Source organism: Carassius carassius, chromosome 14 (assembly GCF_963082965.1).
Source record: "Carassius carassius chromosome 14, fCarCar2.1, whole genome shotgun sequence".
Taxonomy (NCBI): Eukaryota; Metazoa; Chordata; class Actinopteri; order Cypriniformes; family Cyprinidae; genus Carassius; species Carassius carassius.
In genome coordinates, this window is record NC_081768.1 from 19,713,491 (window position 1) to 19,732,729 (window position 19,239).

Genomic DNA, 19,239 nt, shown 5'->3' on the forward strand with positions numbered 1-19,239 from the left:
GTCATAATACAGTATAACATGTTAAATAACTTTTTTTTATTTCTCATGACAAAAATAACTGAACATTTAAATACAAAAAGCAATACAGAAAAATATATAAAGTTAAAAGTTTTACACCGATTTAAGTGCAAAAGAACTATAAAGACCAATCGGTATCACTTTACAATAAGACCTCATTAGTTAACCTTAAAGGGTTAGTTCGCCCAATTTGCAAAATTATGTCATTAATAACTTACCCTCATGTTGTTCCAAACCAGTAAGACCTCAGTTTATCTTTGGAACACAGTTTAAGATATTTTAGATTTAGTCCGAGAGCTCTCAGTCCCTCCATTGAAGCTGTGTGCACGGTCTACTGTCCATGTCCAGAAAAGGTAAAAAAAAACATCATCAAAGTAGTCCATGTGACATCAGAGGGTCAGTTAGAATATTTTGAAGCATCTAAAATACATTTTGGTCCAAAAATAGCAAAAACTACGACTTTATTCAGCATTGTCTTCTCTTCCGTGTCTGTTGTAAGACAGTTCAAAACAAAGCAGATTGTATTAATGCATTAACATTCACAATGAGCAATAGCTACATTTGCTACAGAAGTTATTAATCTTTGTTAAAAAATACAAGTCTTAGTTCATGTTAGCTCATTAAATAACACAGCTGCAACTTTCGATTTTAACAACGTGTTATTAAATATTGGAGTACCTAAGATTATTGAATGTTCAGAAGAATTTTTCATTGGCAGTTTGAACTAATGAAGCCCTAATGTAAAGTGTGAATGAACAAATAAAGAATCAAAACACTTTCAAACAATATCTAGGGCATGTTGTAGTCCAGATTAAAATGAAAAAGAAAGTTTGAAAATAAATAGCCTATTTAGTCTAAATATTTAAACACTTGGCACTGTGATGAACACCATAGTGAATACACCAATCTGAATGGCTATTTAAAATGATTTAATTATGTTTTAGAAAGTAGTGCAGCTGCTTTATTTATGGGGTTTTCAGGGTAAGGGCTGCATTTTCTGCAGTTTAGCGCCATCTGCCGTCAGAGAGTGAATGCGCTTTCATTCAACACGTCTCTCACGGGGGCTTCTCATGTGCATGTTTACATCAGAGCACACACACGTCTTTCAAGCAGCATACAGCGGTGTTGTGCATTTGACCAGTTGATTGAAAATTCTTCTTAAAATGCATTCCAAATTCGGAATAATTTGTAATATATAGTTATTCACGATATTTAGAAGTGCCCACGATAACAATATCATGCATATTCATTAGCGTGATATGCATTACTGAATACCTGCACATGTCTTATGAGATGTAGTGACTCAATTTGAGGATGGTTGTTTTATCATTTAGATTTTTATGACTTAAATGCTGCATATGTACACAGTTGTAAAAATACATAAAATAATGACTGGTGTTGCAAAAAGCTAATTTAATTAAACTTTTTCTTCTTTTATTCAGATTTAATTGCACTGAATGTTAAATGATTTTCATTGGTATAATGGTGTGTTGCAGATACTGTTTGCCTGTGCGGAGGCTCTCTATGCTCATGGCTATAGTAATGAAGCATGCCGATTGGCTGTTGAACTTGCTCGAGATCTGCTGGCTAACCCGCCTGACCTGAAGGTGGAGCAGCCGCAGACAAAGGTACCAAAACAGACTTTTCCAGTGTTTTCCCACAGGTTTTACTTGACATCATTCTGGTGCTCACCTTTGATCTCTTCCTGTCTTGTTAAGGGTAAAAAGAGTAAAGTGTCAACCACTAAACAGACGCAGGTGGCCACTAACGCCTTGTCTAAAGTAGCCTTTCTGCTGACTGTGTTGAGTGAGAGACTTGAGCTCCATAACCTGGCATTCAACACTGGCATGTTCTCTCTGGAGCTACAGAGACCACCAGCTTCTACTAAAGCTCTGGAGGTAAAGCAGAAATTACATTCATCCTATAAACCTGGTGATCTGCTAGTATGACAATTTAGTTTCTTGTTGGGGATGTGACTAGTTTGACTGATATAGTAAGTCTGTAATATGAAATCATTTACATTAGCAAATGGGACACAAATTGGAGAGAGTTTAGCCAGATGTACACTTTGAAACTGATGAAAAACTAAAAATGCATTGTAATGATTTGATTCCTTGTTTTAAATGTGGCCAGTGTTGCATTTTCAGTGCAGTTATTCTGAGCTACTGTGCTCTTGTGTTAGGTGAAGCTGGCATATCAGGAGTCAGAGGTGGTGGCCCTGCTGAAGAAGATTCCTCTGGGTCTTGTTGAAATGACTTCCATAAGGGACCGAGCAGAGCAGCTCCGTGATGGAAACTTCTGTGACTATCGACCGGTTTTGCCCCTCATGCTGGCAAGCTTCATATTTGACGTACTGTGCACCCCTGGTAAGTCCTACATCTACCTGTTCCCATCATTTTGAAGAAGCTGTTTAAAAATCCCCATGCTCATTTTTTTTTATTTTTGTCTTTTTACTTGCTTGTTGCAGTGGTCTCTCCGACGGGCTCTCGACCTCCTAGCCGGAATCGTAACAATGAAATGCCTGGTGATGAGGAACTGGGATTTGAGGCAGCTGTAGCAGCTCTTGGTAATATTCAGTTAATGTAAAAAAAAACAAAAAAAAACACAACCAACCAGCACTGATGTGTTTTGTTTAGGATATTCTCTTTCTTTCTGTGTTTCAATTGTCCCTCATTTTCTCGTCTTTTTCTGTCTGATTTTTAAGGTATGAAGACAACAGTCAGTGAGGCAGAGCATCCTCTGCTATGTGAAGGAACACGGAGAGAGAAAGGAGACCTGGCTCTAGCTCTGATGATCACTTATAAAGATGACCAAAGCAAGCTTAAAAAGGCATGTGTTTGAATTTATTCATTTAATATATATAAGCTACAGTTACAGTCTTCTGAAGTTAAGTGATGGCATAGTTTAAGGAATTTACTTGTGTAAACTACCATTCAAAAGGTTGAGGATGATACGATGTCTCAAGCTTACCAAGGCTTATAAATCAGCAAAACTCTGAAATATGATTACAACTTAAAATGACATTTTTATATTTGAATATATTTTAAAATTATATCTATTCCTGTGATGGCAAAGGTGTATTTTCATCTTCTGTTACTCACTCCAGTCTTCAGTGTCAGAAATCTTTCTAATATGCTGATTGGTTGCCGAAGATTAGATAAAAAGACTGAATACATTTTCTTACTGACTTTTATGTACATGATTTCTTCATGTTATCTATCCCTTTGAGACCATCCAAACTCATGCTGGGAGTCTTAGCAATGGTCTCATTTTTAAAATGCAGTGCATGCTTTAAACTATTAATGTTTGATGTTATCCTTGTGTAGATTCTGGACAAGCTCCTGAATCGTGAGAGCCAGACCCACAAGCCTCAAACTCTGAGCTCATTTTACTCAAGCAAACCAGCCACCAGCAGCCAAAAGAGCCCATCTAAACATGCCACCCATGGTGCTAGCGGAGCCACGGGAGGAGTGTCAAAGCACACCACTTCAGCAACATCAGCTGCTGTGCAGGGCGTGACTGGAGGGGGAGCAGCGGGACAGCAGGGCAGTTTGGTGGGTGGTGGAGTTCAGAGCACGGTGACAGGAGAGGGCATTGCTGACAACAGAGATCAAGGTGAACAACATCCACCAAAGTATCAGAGGGAAATTCACTGCTGAAATGTTATTGTCTTGGGTCCTCGTGGAGTTTGTAGTGACCCAGTTTAATTTGATCGCTCTCATACTTCTTGTTTTGGCAGAGGGTGCACAGTCGACCTCCTGTGAGCAGCAGAGTGAAGCTGCGCCCTTCAAGTCCGAGGGCACTGTGCCCAGTCGTCTGGCACTGGGGGGCCGTGGGGCGTACGGCACACGCTGCTGGGGATCACCTGTACGGCAGAAAAAGAAACACACCGGTGAGAGACAGTGAGGCAGAAGAGAACATTTGAAGCAACACCTGTGTTCTTTAAATTAGTCACGAGGTCAAAAATTACTGCACAAATTCATAGAAATTAACTTATGCGCTAGCTTTTTAAAATAATTTTATCATGCTTCCAAATATAATATTATAATATTTCATCTATATGACTAATTTATTTACTTTATTATTTTTATCTGTGCATAAAGAAATTTGAGAGTCTGAGATGATCATGTTTTTTCTGACGTGTTTTCTCAGGCATGGCAAGCATTGACAGCAGTGCTCCAGAGACCACCTCAGACAGCTCTCCTACCCTCAGTCGACGTCCACTGCGAGGTGGTTGGACAGCTGCTTCCTGGGGGAGAGGCCAGGACAGTGACAGCATTAGCAGCTCTTCCTCTGATTCACTTGGCTCATCGTCATCTAGCGGCTCACGCAGAGCTGGAGGAGGAGCCAGAGCCAAGAGTACTGACACCAGCAGGTAAGACAAACCTATGCCTTTTTAACCCTCATCTTTTGAGGATTTGGGCTCATTTTTGGGGGGCTTGTTCATTAGTATCTCTTTCTGAGCCCTCAGCAAACAATCTCTAATTCAGAAGATTTCCTGATCCTCTATGTCTACAGTTTATCAGACATTACCTCTTTCTCTCTTAGGTATAAAGGCCGCCGGCCTGAATGCCACGCTCCACATGTGCCCAACCAGCCATCCGAGGCAGCAGCCCATTTTTACTTTGAGCTGGCCAAGACTGTGTTGATTAAAGCTGGTGGAAACAGCTCCACCTCCATTTTCACTCAACCCTCTGCCAGCGGAGGCCATCAGGGGCCCCACCGCAACCTGCATCTGTGTGCCTTTGAAATTGGCCTGTATGCCCTCGGCCTGCATAATTTTGTCTCTCCAAACTGGCTGTCAAGGACATATTCCTCACATGTATCCTGGATTACAGGTGAGAGATAATTGCGTAATCTGCAGGGATCACAAACTTCAATATGATTTATGACTATCCCCTTGAAATGCAAATGTAATCTTTAAAATTCATAAACCTGGCTTCAGAGTATCAAATCAGAATGAAAGAGTACTATAGTACTGTCCTTCAGTATATTAAAGCTAGATAGATAGATAGATAGATAGATAAAATATTAATGATGATTTTGTAAGTTTGTCCACTTATAAAGAAATGGCCTGTAATTTTGAAGGTAGGTTTATTTTAATGTATAGAAATAGAATAAAGAACAACAACAACAAAAAAAAAACATTATATAAAGGTTAGAGATTGATTTGCATTTTATTGAATTAAATAAGTATTTGATTCCTTACCAACAAGCAAGAATTCTGGCTCCCCCAGATTGTTTATGTGCCCATGTGGAACACAGATTAGTCCTGTCACTTTAAGAAGTGGAAGAAATGGAAGAAATACAAAACAACCAACAATAAGCCTTGGTCTGGAGCTCTGTGCAAGATCTTGCCTTATGGGGTAAGGATGATCATGAGAAAAATGAGGTATCAGCCCTGAACTACACGGGCGGAGCTTGTTAATGATGTTGAGGCAGTTGGGACCACAGTCACCAAGCAAACCATTGGTGTAACACTATGCAACAACTGAAATCCTGCAGTGGCCACAAGGTCCTAAAGCGGCTGCAGTCACAGGGGTGGCTCAAGAAGCATCACATCAAGGTCATGGAGTGGCCTAGCCAGTCTCCAGACCTCAATCCTATAGAAAATCTGTGGAGGGAGCTGAAATTGTGCAAACCTGGTGCCCAACTACAAAAAACGTCTTACCTCTGTGCTTGCCAACAAGGGTTTCTGCACCAAGTACAAAGTCATGTTTTGCTTTGGGATCAAATACTTCACAAATGCAAATCAATTTCTAACCTTTATATAAGGTTTTTTTTTTTTCGGATTTTTTTTTTTATTAATATTGTCTCTATACGTTAAACCTACCATAAAAATTTCAGACCCTTCGTTTCTTTTTAAGTGGGCAAACTTACAAAATCAGCAGGAGATTGATAGATATATGTGACCCCGGGCGCCTACATTGGAAATAACGAACTTGAGCGCGCAAAAGGCGCGATATGTGAACGGCCCCTTATTAATCTGTCATGTATGAGAAGAGCGTGTTGTCGTGTAGCAGCCATTAAATGTGTGGGACACCAACTCGTCGTTTTCTATCTCTTTCATTTCATGGATTTAACGAGTTATCAGAGTCAAGGCGGACAGTTTCAGTGTCCTCCTGCGCTCGCACACGCTGTGTGTGTGTGTGAAATGCGATGCTGAAATGAAATAGCTGGGCAGTTTTATTTTAATAAGCAGCCTAATAAAAATAATAGTTATCATTATTATAATCTAATACATTAATAGGAAAATGAGCCTAATATCGTCTTGATTATCGACAGAGAAATCTGCTTATGTCGATATCTCTGACTATCGTCGATACACGATACTATCGTCTATCGGCACAACCCTAGTCCAGTGCGGCTGAAATAATTATAATGCTTTACGTGAGGTACAATTCACATTTCTTCATTAAATAACTGATTAAGTAATTAGAAGCTTCTGTGAGAAATAATTTCAGAAACAGCGTGAATGAATCACCGCACGATCTCTTTCTCTCTCAAAATTCAAGTGGCTTCAAATCACGTCGCGTCTGCACTAGAAGCGAGCTGCATGCTGCAAAGTCGACACAGAAATTGTCCCATACACTATCACGGCAGTGTCGCGTTGTCACTTAAGTTTAGAAATAGCATTTCTTCATGGTTTAAACCATTCAATGCTCATGCGCTTTTCTGAAGACCGTGCGCTCATGCACACTTGCAGTGCATATGTGGTGTGTATTTTTTCCACGCTCATGTTAATGGATTAAAGCATTTACCCTGCACACACGGTTGTGGTCTGGCAGTGCATTTAGAAGCGGCGCATCTGCAGCAGTGCAGAGATAGTTCTCTTTCTAACATTCGTTCGGTATCTCACTATGGGACCGCCTCAGGTGTGGCCGATCGCGGAAGCACCAATAACACCATGTCTGCCAACCATGGCAGACCAATCGCTGCAGCGATCAGGGAGTCCTGCTCCCTGTATATAAACCACAGCTACCTGCCATTTCGTCATTCTCGTTCTCTTCCCCGTGAAGATTTCGGAAGCTGTCCTCAGCAGACTTGGGGAATTATTGCTAAACAGTTTATCGACGGAGCCGCAAGGTAACGTCCCAAACGCAATATATTCTTAACGTTTGTCGAGTGACCTAACACTTAGAGTAAGATAACTAATGCGTCAAGGCGAGTTTTCTACTTTAAGTTTCTCTACTTATTTTTTTTCTAGTTTTTGGCGCGCTCACCACGCACCAAAAAAAGTTGAAAAGGGCTCTCTGTCGCAGCACAGCTCCGTACTAGCTGTCACGTTGTGGTGGGCTTACCGTACGAAGAGAGTGCAGGCTTCATGGCCACTGCAAAAGAGCCGGAGAGCCCCGGAGGACAGGGCCGTCCTCCTCATCCGTGTGCGTGCGGAATGTGGATTTCTGCGAAAGATTCACATGGTCTCTGCATCTCCTGCTTGGGTGCTAAACACGCTCAGGCAGGGTTGAACGACCCCGAGGGCTGTGCCAAGTTTGAACGAACTTGGCCACTGTGCCAAGTTCTCGGTCAAAACCCGAGAGCGAAGGCTTCGCGTTGCAGTAGCTGGGAAGTCGGACCCATGCCTCTCTGCTCAACCCAGAGAGGAACCGATGGATTGTCCACAGGCCTCCAGCTCCTGGGGTGAGATGATGGAGAAGGTGTCACCCATCCTTCCTCCGCTGTTTGGAGATCCGTTAGCGGGAGAGGAAGATGATGATGACGAAGTTTTGTCGACCATCCTCGAGGATGAGGATGACTATGATGAATATGCTATTCTTCCCCCGATGCAGTCGCGTCCGCCGAGTGCACAGGATGAGAGCTCACCCTCCCCTGTGCAGACGGATACACATCTTATCGAGGTCTGTCGCAGGGCCGCGGCTAGACTGTCGATTGACTGGCCATCCCAACCAGCAGATAAAGGAGCTGAAAGAGACTTGTATGACGGAAAGAGACTTCCGTCATGTCTCCCTCCAGCGAGGCAGTTTATTCCAGCCGTCCTGGCTTGTGTGGCTGAAATGAAGAGGTTTTGGGATAAGCCTTTTTCCCACCGAGTACCGGTTAAGGGCTTCTTGAGGCTAGATGTCCAGGGAATGGAGAATTTGGGGATGGCAGATCCTCCCCCTGTAGAATCATCTGTGGCGAATCATTTGCATCCGAGCCGCAGGGCAGCGCTCTCTTCAACCAGGGCTTCGTTGCCAGAGAAAACAGAGCGCTTCGCCGCCTCTGTTTTTCAAAAGATTTATAAATCCTCTGCACTGACCTTACGTGCTTTGAACGCGATGTCCCTCCTTACAGCCTATCAAGCGGAGTTATTAGAGGAGATGGGGCGGCAGCTGGACTCCGGTTCTCCCAACCCAGCGCTCTGGGAGGAGATATGTGTCATTGCAGATTTAAACCTGCGCACGTCCCGCGGAGCAGTTCAAAGTTTCGGTCGGAGTATGGGCTTAGCGGTTGTGGGAGAGAGATCGCTATGGCTGGGTTTGTCAGGCCTCTCTGACAAAGTAAAAGTGGAGTTTTTGGATGCCCCTATTGATCCGAAGGCCATGTTCGACGCGACGGTAACAGCTATGCGTCAGCAATGTGACCTGCGTAAAAAAGAGGGAGAAGCATTCGAGGTCTGTCTCCCCAGAAAGCCGGCAGCTCGTCCTTATCACCCAAGCCGTCCGAATTTCAGGCCTTCAGGTAGAGGAGGTCATTCGGATTATCAACCTTCCCGTCCTGCTCCGCCACAACAGCTGGGAAGCGCGGGCCCTCAGTCAAAGCCTGGTTTCGTGAAACCGAAACAATCGTTCGCAGCCGCAGCAGCGAAACACCGGTCGGCCCCCCCTCAGGGGAACAAAAAGAGGCGGTCGACCTGAGACATCAGTTCGGCAACAAGAAGGGTTTGGAGACATCACTCAGGGTTTCTCTGTCCCATCCCTTCAAAACGATTCCTTTCTCCCTCCTGCGGGGAAACGGAGAAGGAATCTAAATGTGCAAAGTGTTCATGTGGGCAGTTCAAAGTCCAGTGTTTGCGGGAAAATGGCACATGTTCACTTGGCGCCCCCCAAAGAATTGTCTCTCCCTCCACTTACGAGGTTGGTTCTGAGGGAGGAAAGACAAAAGTGTGTAAGCATCCCTTCACAAATAAAGTTTTCTCTGTTGCATCCAGGCCAAGGGCCGAGGGCACAGAGCGAGATGAAAATAAAAAGATATCACAAAAAAGAAAAACAATCACAAAAAATAACAAATATAACTCCTTCGACGGAGCGTTATTCCCCCCCTTCGCCACAGCACCGCCAGTGAGCGAAGCCGGGAAGGGCTCACTCGCTGCTCAAGCGGAGAACTGGCGCGCATGCGCAGTTCATCCCTGGGTTTTAACCACGATAGACAGAGGATACAGACTTCAGTTCGCTGTAAAACCTCCTGGGTTCAATGGAGTGGTGATTTAAGTGGCCCAAGGGGAAGCAGCTCAGGTTTTAGAGGAAGAAATATCCTCTCTAATGAGAAAAGGAGTGATAAGAATGATTCCAATGGAGAAAAGCCAGATGGGCTTCTACTCCCGTTATTTTGTGATTCCCAAACGAGGGAGAGGTCTCCGTCCCATTTTAGATTTACGGGTCCTCAACAAACACCTCAGAAAATACAAATTCAAAATGCTTTCGCTCAGAACTTTGTGTCAAAGTATTAGTCAAGGGGATTGGTTCACCTCAGTGGACCTCCAGGACGCATATTTTCACATAGATATTTTTCCTGCTCACAGGAAATATCTAAGGTTCGCTTATCAGGGCACAGCATACGAGTATATAAGAATCCCCTTTGGCATGGCTTTAGCACCCAGGGTATTCACCAAATGTGTGGAAGCGGCTCTGACACAGTTAAGGAACGGAGGAGTCAGAGTTTCATCATATCTGGACGATCTGCTCATCTGCGCACCATCTCCGCATCAAGCAGAGAGCGATACACACACACACTAGTGACGCATCTGGAGAGATTAGGTTTCAAGATAAACCAAACGAAAAGTTGTCTAATTCCTTCACAGGAAATAGTCTACTTGGGTCTCAGGTTGAATTCAGTGAGAAGAGCGCATCAAAACATTTCTCAACTGCCTCTCCCTCTTTCAACGAGAGAGTTTAGTCTCTTTCCGAATGTGTCTTCGACTACTGGGTCTGATGGCCTCAACAGTGTCAGTGGTTCCCCTGGGACTGCTGAGAATGAGGGATTTTCAGAACTGGACAGCGTCACAGGGCATTTGCCCCACGAGCCGTCTCAGCCTCAGAGTGCGAGTCTCACCAGAATGCATGAGCGCTCTCTGTCATTGGAGAGCCCAGTCTTTTCTCAGGACAGGACGTCCTCTGGGTCCTGTACTATTGAGGAAAGTGGTGACAACAGATGCATCTCTCATGGGCTGGGGGGCAGTGTTTGAGGGAAGAACAGTGAGTTTGGTCTTCGGCACTGAGAGAGAAGCACATAAATTTTCTAGAACTACTTAGTGTTACTAGCTCTGAGACATTTTGTGCTTTTTCTCAAGAATCATCACGTATTGGTCAGGACAGACAATACAACGGTGATAGCCTACATAAACCGACAGGGAGGAGTGCGTTCTCACAAGCTCCATTTTGTTAGCGAAAGACCTGATTATGTGGAGCAGCAGGAGCCTCTTGTCATTACGTGCGATGCATGTTCCAGGAATAATGAACAGGGGAGCAGACTTACTGTCCAGAGGGAATCCTCTGTACGGGGAGTGGAGACTCCACCCCCAAGTTACGATCATAGTGTGGCAGAGATTCGGCCAGGCCGCCGTAGATCTCTTCGCATCGTGCGAAGACGCGCAATGTCCCCTGTTCTTCTCTCTGGTGGGCAACGATGCACCGTTGGGTGTGGATGCTCTAACCCATGAGTGGTCAGACGTATTACTTTACGCTTTCCCTCCATTGAGCCTGAACGAGCCGACACTACGAAGGGTTCGGGAACGAAAACATGTAATGATTCTGATCATGCCATACTGGCCGGGGAGACTTTGGGTGGCGAAGATTGCGCAACTGCTCTACAAACAGCCATGGCCGTTACCAGCGCACAGGGATCTCTCACAAGCACGGGGGGAAATATTTCACCCTTCCCCTCAGAAACTAGCTCTTTGGGCCTGGCCTGTGAGAGGCTAAATCTGGATGCAGCTGGGTTACCTCCAAAAGTGATTGAGACAATTCAGAACGCGAGGGCTGCCTCAACGTGCTCTTTATATAATCTCAAATGGAGGGTGTTTGAGGGTTGGTGCGCAGAAAGGAACATTGTTCCTTTCTTGTGTTCAGTTTCGGATGTGCTGGTCTTTTTACAGGACCTTCTAGATAAGGGCAGAGCCTTTTCTACGGTTAAGGTTTATCTGTCGGCTATCTTGGCATGTCACATGGGTATTAACTCGGGTACTATTGGCCAGCACCCTCTTGTCTGTCGATTTATGAGAGATGCACGTCGGTTACACCCAGTATCGAAGCTGCTGGTCCCGCCCTGTGACCTGTCCGTGGTTCTGAACGCGCTCTCAAAAGCCCCTTTTGAACCCATTGATAAAATTGCCTTGAAGCTACTAGCTCTAAAGACGGCTCTGTTGCTCGCTCTCACTACAGCAAAAAGGGTGATGTTCGCTCCGGGTGTTCAAAAAGTCACTTTTAGAACTAACCCCGCGTTCGTACCCAAAGTGTTTGATCACGCTGGGGCAGTTAAATCAGTGAACCTGCTAGCTTTTCATCCACCACCCTTTGCATCCCCAGAGCAGGAGAGGTTGCACACTTTATGTCCTGTTCGTACTCTGCATATGTACGTTCAGAGAACACGTACACTTCGTAAGAGCAATCAGCTGTTTGTCTGTTGGGCTGATTCTTACAGAGGAAGACCTATCCTATTTAAATGTTTTGTTTTTTGTTTTAAATGTTTTTAACTTAATATATAAATCTAAAAGTAAATGCAAAAGTAAAAAGCATTGAATAATCGATGAAAGATTGTATTACTGTACTGTGTATAAAAGAATCACAATGTTGAAAAAGCATTTTACGTAAAAATGTTTGGATTTAAAATAAAAATAATGGATAAATGTTGTTTGTGGTAAACAGCCCTGGATCAGTTGCAGACTGATTCGTGCTGCTTCTGTTCCACACATGGACTACATACGCACTGCAAACAGCTCACAAAATTAGGTTTGTGCTGTGTAAGCTATTGTGCAGCAGTTACACGATTTGTAAAAACAAAAATATAGTGATCATACATTTAGGTGAGAGAGAGATATATTTGAAAAAATGGCCACCTCCATCCCTCATATAAAAAAAAAAAATCCTCAAGTCACAGAGGCCCTGAATAAATGTCTACAAATCTTTATTGGATCATCACTATAAATAATTGTACATGATAAAAAGAAGGCTCCAAAAAGATCTGTATCGGTGATCGGATCGGCAGATACTGCTTTCTGTGATCGGCCTCAAAATCCTGATCGAAGCACCCTAGTAGAAATCGTTTTAGATGAATTGATATATATGGATCGATGGATATATATTGGTTGATATATATGGATGCAGAGATGTTGGATGGATAAGATAGATGGATAATGAAGTTAATACAGTATGCTAGAATATAGGTGGGCAAACCTGCCTTCTGTTTGGTTTTAAATTCTTGTGTCTTGTTTTCATAGGCCAGGCTATGGAGATTGGGAGTGCTGCCCTCAACATCCTTGTGGAATGCTGGGATGGGCACCTCACACCTCCGGAGGTGGCATCACTCGCAGACCGTGCATCACGAGCACGGGATCCCAATATGGTGCGTGCTGCGGCAGAGCTAGCCTTGAGCTGCTTGCCTCATGCTCACGCCCTCAATCCCAACGAGATTCAGAGAGCCCTGGTGCAGTGCAAGGAGCAGGTATCGTCCAGCACAGCTTTCTTTCATTGTACATCATTATCTGCACATTTTTATCACCTGCTTGTTGCCTTTAAAGAACACTTTTCTGTCTTGTTCTCTTTTCAGGATAATATGATGCTGGAGAAGGCTTGCATGGCAGTTGAGGAGGCTGCAAAGGGAGGTGGTGTTTATCCGGAGGTCTTGTTTGAGGTGGCTCACCAGTGGTATTGGCTGTATGAGCAAACAGTGGGTGGAGGCTCTGGGGCCCAGCGAGAGGGGTCTGGCCGCTGTGGGGCCAATGGTGGAGCAAGAAGAACGCCACCCGAGGGAATCTGTGGTATCCTGGATAACACGGGTGTCTTGGACTCTTCAGGTGTAGCAGCTGTAACTACAACAGTGACTGCAGCCGCTGTAGTTCCTGTCATTTCTGTCGGCTCCACCATCTTCCAGTCACACGCGCTGCCGGGCTCAGCCATGGCACACACGCAAGGCCTGCATCCCTACACCACCATCCAAACCCATCTGCCCACCATCTGCACCCCGCAGTATTTGGGTCACCCCCTTCAGCATGTTCCCCGTCCTGCTGTCTTCCCTGTGTCTGGGGCGGCCTACCCACAAGTATGAGCTCTCTTTCTTTCTTTGTGATCTGATTTATGGGTTTCAGTTATCTGTGCTTAGCATTTTTATCTCTGTCTCTAATATTATTTGTCTGCGTTTAACTGAAGGTGATAAATACTAAATTTAAGCACTAGTGCAGACTCTTACTTGGCAGTCAGTGATGCATAGTGCCACATTCCTGGCAGAATATGAATGGAGAGAGACCCCTTACAGTTTATTTATATGTGTATGATGATCTGTACAACTATTCCCTTGAATTAACTTACCTTTGTGGCTTTTTTAATTTTTCAACGGCAGGTATATGACTCGAGGAAGACGTATCATCCAGGTTTTAAGAGCGTCTGTTTGTCTTCTCAGGGAATGCACCCTGCTTTTATTGGTGCTCAGTACCCATTCTCTGTGGCTACTGGCCCTCATCCTCCTATGGCAGCAACTGCTGTCACTTTCCCTGGAGTCCCAGTGCCGTCCATGACTCAGATCGCTGTCCACCCATACCATACCACAGAGGCAGCCCTGCCTCTTAGCACTACTGTGGCAGGTAAGAACGACAAGTTAGATTTGATTCCAACTTAACATGAAGACACATTTTTGGACATATCAAACATTATTTAGATGAATGCTGAATAAATGCAAGGTTTTTCACATTTGCAGCAATTTGCCAGAAATGAGAATAGTACTGTCATCTGATGTATTTAAAATGATTTATACTTGCATGAGTCAAATCAGGCCTTTAAATAGCTGTTTTTTTTCCCCATGTAAGGGTGGTTCTTCACAGTGGGTGCCATGTTGAGATAATATGATCAACTCAAAACAGGGCTTTCTGAGAACAAATTAGTTCTGAGTAGAGTTGAGGGGGGAATAACAGTTCTTTAGTCTTCATCTTTTTTTTTTAGATTTGGTTTCATGTAAAACTAATGGACTATTTTCACAGACTGTGATGTTTTTCCAGTTATTAACAAAAAATATATATAAATTATTTAAAAAAATAATTTATACATTGTAAGACTGTCTTATATTACCTTGAAATTTTGGAAAAGTAGTTAACTGCTATGCTGTGTGAGTATTTCTCATACAACTGCTGTAGGAGTGATGGCAAATCCATGTAATTAGTTGTATTTTTGAACAATGTTCTAACAAAAGAATATTTAATTCGATGGATATTTGATGTTTTGTTCATAGCTCATTCATAAGGAATGTAAATGAGTGTATTTGCTTTTTCAAAATGACAGCACAGCCCTTAAAAAGGCAACAAGCAATAACCCACCACCAAAAAAATGGCTTTAGTGTGGATTTTGTATTAACAGTTTAAAAGACTTGATGTCTCAATTATCTTGGCATGACAGAATAATCAGGAATTGTTGTAGAATTGGGTTGTCACTCCAAATTGGATTTAATTGTGAGATGCCCAAGATTCCCACTCCTAATTATCAGACACTTTCAGTTGTGGAATAATATTTATGAATGACAGATATTACATTTTTCATTTAGCTAGCAGAAGATCTTATCCAAAGTGACTTAAAATGAGATGACAAATTGCTTATTTCAAGTCTCTTTCAGAAAGGTAGATTATTAAACCAGCTAAAGCAGAGGTGAAGTGCAGAAAGAAGAGATGTTTGTGTTTGCAAAGCTCTACAAAGGCACTGATAACAAAAAATAGAATATAGAAAAAAATTCAAGGCCAGTGAAATGATTATTTAGTGCACCTTTAGTCCAGTGCAGACAAAAGTTTGTTACTGTCCTTACAAGTTCACCAGAGATTATTGGAAAGCAAAACTATCAGACAGTTTGCAAATTCAAAGACAATCACGTGAAACCTCCTCTCACCTTTTTTTTTTATGTTTTGCCCGGCAGGAGGAGTACACTCAGGCGCCACCATCCAGGCCATTCAGGGGGCTTCTCTTCCTGGACTCTCGCCCCAGCCCGCCTCACTGGTCAGCACACCTTTCCCTGTGGAAGACGAGCAGCACAGTCAACCAGTCAGCCAGCAGGGCCTGCACTACCTCCACTCGGCCTACAGAGTCGGTAAGGACGCCTGATTTCTAATTACATAGAACCTTTAGGGCATGGCTTGCCTGTCCTTATGTTGCTGTTTTGCACCCATTAGGATCCATCTGGTCCTGAATTGTGGTGATTAATTATCAAGAGAGGTGAGGGAGAGATCGGTTGAGTCCATGTTGCAGGACTGACAAAGAACTCTCACAGTGAGAAATATTAATAAAGGCATGATTTCAGTTTTATGAGTACTCATAAATCCTGGAGAGTAGGACGTTGGGTGCATGTGTCAGTTCAGTACATGATACAGTACAGTGTCATACAGAACAAGAGTGTTGATGGTGAAATCTTCCTGTCCTCATTTAGGCATGCTGGCCTTGGAGATGTTGGGAAGGAGGGCCCACAACGATCATCCAAACAACTTTTCCCGTAGCCCCCCGTACACCGAAGACGTCAAGTGGCTGTTGGGCCTGGCTGCGCGTCTTGGTATGCCCACATATCTTTGTAATATGTCTTCTAGGAAAAACAAGTCCATTTTCTGTTACCTGTTGTAATAGCTGGAAGGAGACTGTAAATGATATGTTAGCAGTTTACCTTACCTTCAGCGGATAAGAGAGGAGACGTGGGTCTACAGAGAGTCTCCAGCAGAGTTATTGACATCCTGATGTCTTTCCTCTTACACTGAGCTTCATCCCATGCTGATCACAGCATGGTGCCAGTTTTCATGGGCCTAAATGTTACAATTGAAAAATGTAGAAGTAGGCTGTTTTGCCATGTTCAGGTTAGGCTTTTTATGAAATGGCTAGTTTGTTTCTTGATGCTTTCCTAATGGTCCCCAATGGAGTTGAAGAATAGCTTAAGACGATGGTAATGACATGGACCTTTACAATGGTGAAGCAAACGCATACCTCTGGAGTCGGTGCCAGTTAAGAGAAGAAAAAAAATGATAACTGCTCATTCAAGTATAGACTTTCTTTTAATATCAACTATTCAGCATGAGAGCCTTCATCAGGGTGACAGAAAATTCCCCTTTTTGCTCCAGATTCTCCACTTGCTCTAGTCTGGAACATAACAAACACACACAAGGGTGGTGAAACATCCAATTTGCTTTTTAATACTAAATGTCAGCACACTTAAATTGTAACTTGACTAATGAAATTACAGGGCTGTTGATTGATGATAAAATGTAATGGCATGATGCTTTCAAGATTAACTAAATAACAGGCCTTTGTGTAATTATTAAGTTGAAGCACATCTTCATTTGTTGTATCTTTCTTTGAACATTTTATTTTTGCACTGAAATGGAGATAATATTATTTAATTTTATATAATGTAACACTTTTAGCCCACGGCCTTCAGTCAGGTTTTAATTTTGGCCCTTTGTAGTAAATACCTTGGGCCCTTCTGTTCTATATTTTCTTAAACTGCATCCAAAGGCATGGGACATGCAAAGCTAATACAACAATATAAGGTTTATTATATGTAGATAGTAGGGGTGTAACGGTTCACAAAATTCTCGGTTCAGTTCGATACACTGGTGTCACGGTTCGGTACGTTTTAGATACAGCAAAAAGAAAAAATTGGCAGATAAATTTCCTTGATTTTTAAAAAATGTTTTATTTATTAAAACTAACAAAGTATGTTTTTTTTTTTTTACATTGAAGATAGTAGGGGTGTAACGGTTCACAAAATTCTCGGTTCGGTTCGATACACTGGTGTCACGGTTCGGTACGTTTTAGATACAGCAAAAAGAAAAAATTGGCAGATAAATTTCCTTGATTTTTACAAAATGTTTTATTTATTAAAACTAACAAAGTATGTTTTTTTTTTTAAATTGAACAATGATGGAGCTATTCTTTACCCATCTTCTATAGTGTTTTTTAGCAGCATGCTATAAAAAAAAACAAAAACAGCTCCTTATAAAAAAAATGAAAATGTTATATTATTGTAGTAGTTATGAACAAATACAAAGATGTAACTTTTTATATTGTAACAACGTACAGTTGTTCTATTACCGTGAGCTAACTAGAGCTAAGCTAGGCTGTTTATTTTAACCTAATGGCTAGCAGGGTGCTATCATCTATACGGCGCGAAAGAGCGGGCAGAGCGAGCACTCGCGTCCCATACACCGCACGACCGTGAGTGTCTCTGTGTGTGGAGAGTTATTAACAAACCAGCCAACAGGAGGTAGTAGTGTCTGTTACTCTTTTAATTCGGAACTCAATTTGCAAACTTACACAGGCAAGGCCATATCACAAGTCACTCCCCTACACATCTCTCTCCATGACGGTGACAGTCACCCTTTTTTATAACATGGCAGTAAATGAACCCGAATCAACTCAAATTAACTCAGACATGAACATGTATAACATTACTAATACAAGAACTCAACCATCTTGCTTAAATAACCCATAATTGAACGTTAAACAAATACCCATGATGCACCTGGCTGCCAGTGCTGACTTACGGGTCATTACAATATGGAACTCTATAACTCTTTATATTGAGTGTGTTTTTACTCAATTGGTTCTCTATAGGGCTTATGTTTTTTGGAACTAAGCAGGAATTACGGTCTGTCTGAAATGGGCTCGTGAAGGAATATTGTAACGGGGCTCAATTACATTAAGCATGTTCTTAAAACCTACGTTTTCCACTACAGAGTGGGCCTTTCACACAGGACGCGGTATGCGCGGCGCTTGCCGCTGGGTTCAGCGTTGCCCTTCAGATACAACGCGATTTGCGCTGCGCTATAGAGCATCACAGTCCCACCCACGGCTGGTGCCGGAAGTAAAAATTCAATGCAATTTCTGCATTGACATTTGGGGTATAAGCCATAAAAACGTAATCATACATGGTAGACTTTAAACCAGCTACGGCTGTACTAAGCGATAGTATATGCTCATATAAATGCAAAAGGATCATGGGGCACTAACCTTGTTTTGATATAAATGCCTTTTTTTCGCGATGTCTTGGCTAAGTACTTCATTACCCACAATCCTGAACAATCCCACAGTGATGCATCTGATTGGTGGAGCTCGTGTAACCGTCTGGTTAAACCCCGCGAAGGTCCGTGAAGACTGAAGATCATTAATAAAAAAAATAAATAAAATAAAAACCAGTGTTGCGTTTTTGCACGGTAGACTTATCAGTGCAATCATGATCTCCTTGGCTGCCATGAGAGTTTTGCAGGGAGGTTGGTAACTTAGCTAGGCTACTGTAGCCTTCATATGGTATGAGTCATATCAAGCATTTGCCACTGTCAAAACAATATTTAGCCTAGGCATACCTTTTTGTGCATTTACTGAACATTTGTGTAATGGCAACGACATGTGTTGACGACTGAGCGGTGATTGCAGTCAGGTACAAAGCACTGCACCATGTTGTTGACGTTATTGTTAACAACTTCCACACACGCACACAATAGGGGAAGTCGTGGCCTAATGGTTAGAGAGTCGGACTCCCAATCGAAAGGTTGTGAGTTCGAGTCCCGGGCCGGCAGGAATTGTGGGTGGGGGGAGTGCATGTACAGTTCTCTCTCCACCCTCAATACCACGACTTAGGTGCCCTTGAGCAAGGCATCGAACCCCCAACTGCTCCCCGGGCGCCGCAGCATAAATGGCTGCCCACTGCTCCGGGTGTGTGCTCACAGTGTGTGTGTGTGTGTTCACTGCTCTGTGTGTGTGCATTTCGGATGGGTTAAATGCAGAGCACAAATTCTGAGTATGGGTCCCCATACTTGGCTGAATGTCACTT

The 19,239-nt window shown here is 43.0% G+C and overlaps 1 protein-coding gene across 1 annotated transcript in view; it reads left to right on the forward strand.

Moving 5' to 3' along the window:
- Positions 1 to 19,239, forward strand: part of zswim8 (zinc finger, SWIM-type containing 8) — a 50,638-nt gene that overhangs the window by 22,808 nt on the left and 8,591 nt on the right. Inside the window, exons 11-24 of the mRNA XM_059566511.1 lie at positions 1,515 to 1,646; positions 1,737 to 1,916; positions 2,201 to 2,384; positions 2,486 to 2,584; positions 2,723 to 2,847; positions 3,345 to 3,633; positions 3,758 to 3,910; positions 4,171 to 4,393; positions 4,567 to 4,856; positions 12,674 to 12,897; positions 13,003 to 13,494; positions 13,852 to 14,032; positions 15,346 to 15,516; positions 15,853 to 15,972. Of these exons, the coding sequence (XP_059422494.1) occupies positions 1,515 to 1,646; positions 1,737 to 1,916; positions 2,201 to 2,384; positions 2,486 to 2,584; positions 2,723 to 2,847; positions 3,345 to 3,633; positions 3,758 to 3,910; positions 4,171 to 4,393; positions 4,567 to 4,856; positions 12,674 to 12,897; positions 13,003 to 13,494; positions 13,852 to 14,032; positions 15,346 to 15,516; positions 15,853 to 15,972 (2,863 nt within the window). The remainder of the gene's footprint in view (positions 1 to 1,514; positions 1,647 to 1,736; positions 1,917 to 2,200; positions 2,385 to 2,485; positions 2,585 to 2,722; positions 2,848 to 3,344; positions 3,634 to 3,757; positions 3,911 to 4,170; positions 4,394 to 4,566; positions 4,857 to 12,673; positions 12,898 to 13,002; positions 13,495 to 13,851; positions 14,033 to 15,345; positions 15,517 to 15,852; positions 15,973 to 19,239) is intronic.